The 2,358-nt window shown below is 60.3% G+C and overlaps 1 protein-coding gene across 1 annotated transcript; it reads left to right on the top strand.

The window, feature by feature from the left end:
• Positions 1-219: 219 nt before the first annotated feature.
• LOC127772642 (protein LATERAL ROOT PRIMORDIUM 1-like) lies at positions 220-1,811 on the top strand. The gene is made up of 2 exons (XM_052298595.1): positions 220-1,111; positions 1,221-1,811. The coding sequence occupies exons 1-2, from the start codon at positions 475-477 to the stop codon at positions 1,574-1,576; spliced, it is 993 nt and encodes a 330-aa protein (XP_052154555.1). The 5' UTR covers positions 220-474; the 3' UTR covers positions 1,577-1,811.
• Positions 1,812-2,358: the final 547 nt, after the last annotated feature.

The following is a 2,358-nucleotide window of genomic DNA, read 5'->3' as shown; positions in this document are numbered from 1 at the left end:
GGGGTAGAGGCTAGTAAGCCTAGTATAGAGAGGTTTCTTTCTTTTTTGCTTGGGAGAGAGATTCTTTTATAGTGGGAGGAGAAAGGGAGGAGTACTAGGCTCTACTAGCGCCGTAGCTCTACTGGTGATCGAAGTGGTGCGCAGCAGCAGCAGCATCTTCGCGGTATTCTCGCGCTTTTCTCGGAAGCTGGTTTTTAGCCGGTCGGAGGAGAGAGGTGAGCAAGCGTGGCGTCGTCGGCGGGGCGGCGCTTCCAGTCCGACTCCGGCGCGTTCGCGGGCTGGGTCGCGGCGGCCGGCGGGGGTGGCGGCCGAGGGGACGACCTGTCGCTCGGGTTCAATGCTGCAGCCGCGGCGGCTGCGGCGCCGGCGGCCGCGTCGGCGGCGTCGCTCTGGGGACCTGTCGCCGCCGCGTCGTCGCGCCAGGCGGCGGCGCTCAACTACGGGTTAGCCGCCGCGGGCGGTGGTGACGTCGGGATGGTGCTCGTCGCCCCCGCCGCGTCGTATCATCACCACAGAGCCGCCGCCGCGGCGGCGGCGGCGGCGGCTGCGGCGGCCGCGGCAGAGCCCGTGTTCCCGCTGCTCGGGACGGGGCAGTGCGCGCTCGACGCTGACACTGCCAAGTCGTCGGGCGCTGCCGCGGCGGCGGGGGTGCCGCCCGGGAGCGCCAGCGCCATCCACTTCTGGCAGTCGCAGCCGACGACGGCCGCCGGAGCTGGTGGTGGCTCCGCCGACAAGAAGCCGCTCCCCATGCTGGACTACGGCGGCATCGGCGGCCCGGGAGGCTCCGGCGCGGCCACGTGCCACGACTGCGGCAACCAGGCGAAGAAGGACTGCGTCCACCACCGGTGCCGGACGTGCTGCAAGAGCCGCGGCTTCGACTGCCCCACCCACGTCAGGAGCACCTGGGTCCCCGCCGCGCGCCGCCGCGAGCGCCAGCAGCTCGCCGGCGCCGCCTCCTCCCCTCCCACTTCCTCCGCCTTCCCCGCCGCGACCACCGCCTCGGCCAAGAAGCCACGCCTCCTCGGCTCCCAGACCACCACCACCACCTCCCGCACCTCCACCTCCAACGCCACCACTCCTCGCAGCTTCGACACCTCCTCCAGCCACCAAGGTAAGTGAGCACACGCCCGCGGCGCATGGCGGCGATGGCGCGCCGCCACACGAACAGAATTCCAGGAAGCCTAACCATTTTTGCCTCGTCGCTCGTGAATTCCTCGCAGTCGCGTCGTTCAGGGACGCCCTGCCGCGCCACGTGCGCGCGCCGGCGGTGTTCCGGTGCGTGCGGGTGACGTCCGTGGACGACGGCGACGACGAGTTCGCGTACCAGGCGGCGGTGACCATCAACGGCCACATGTTCAGGGGGTTCCTGTACGACCAGGGCGCCGACGACGGCCGCGGCGGCATGGCATCCACCAGCAACGACGAGTCCAGCCACGGCGCCGGCGCCGCCGTGCCCAGCATCTCCGACCTGCACCTCGGCAGCGCCTCGGCGGCGGTGCCACCGCACCTGTACAGCGGCGGCAGCGGCGGGCCGCTGATCCTCGGCGGGTTGGGCTACGGCAACACCATGAACTGAAAAACTAATCGTGCAACAAGATCGAGTAAGCATGAGGTACCCATTGATTACTATAAAATCTCCTGCTTTTCTTTTCATTGAGTAGCTTAGTTTATGGAGTAGTACTGTCATTGCTACTGATAGTGGCAGAATTCTCGTTTCTTGTTAATGTTGCTGTTGCTGCAATGGAGCAAGCTATGTAGTCTTGTTATTAGAAGCTGGGAAATTAAAAAAGGTTCAAGCATTTACAGGTTAATTTGTGCGCTCATTTGCATAAGATATTGCCTTGCCGTGAGTATGTGATTACTGGAATATTTATCTTTTGTTACATTGGGAATTGCTTATGAGGTTATGGAAGGGTTTTTTTTAATTAACCATAGTGGAGTAGAATCATTTCGAGTTCATGTGTTTATAAAGTTGTTTTGGAGCAATCATTCCGAGTACATTTTGGGATGGCCGATACAATGGAGAATGGAGCGGAAAAGTTTGACTCTTTGATGCTCTCTTATCTATCGTTTCCATGCCGTCACTAGACTGTCTTGCGTGTTTTAGCTGCCAAATGCAGGCCTCGTTTACCATATTGAGTTGCTTGCCCCTTTTCCAGTTTTATGTCCAAGAGGTTGGTAGGAACAGGGATGGAAGGCATGGATTCTTTACTTGGCCGTGGTGTGTGCTGTTAAGCATCTTATCCATGCATTGGAACTTGTAGCCAAGAGACGAATGTGCAATGCATGTGCTTGATAAGACCTCTTCTCTTCTCTTTGCACTAAAATAATCTTGATTAGAATTGGCTAATTTTGGTC

Source organism: Oryza glaberrima, chromosome 5 (assembly GCF_000147395.1).
Source record: "Oryza glaberrima chromosome 5, OglaRS2, whole genome shotgun sequence".
Classification (NCBI taxonomy): Eukaryota; Viridiplantae; Streptophyta; class Magnoliopsida; order Poales; family Poaceae; genus Oryza; species Oryza glaberrima.
This window is presented reverse-complemented; position numbering and strand designations above follow the sequence as displayed.

Bases quoted from the DNA above. Each gene is read 5' to 3' on its own strand.
- LOC127772642 (XM_052298595.1), top strand. From the start codon at position 475: ATGGTGCTCGTCGCCCCCGCCGCGTCGTATCATCACCACAGAGCCGCC. The intron at 1,112-1,220 runs GTAAGTGAGCAC...AATTCCTCGCAG, and splicing joins CACCTCCTCCAGCCACCAAG to TCGCGTCGTTCAGGGACGCC.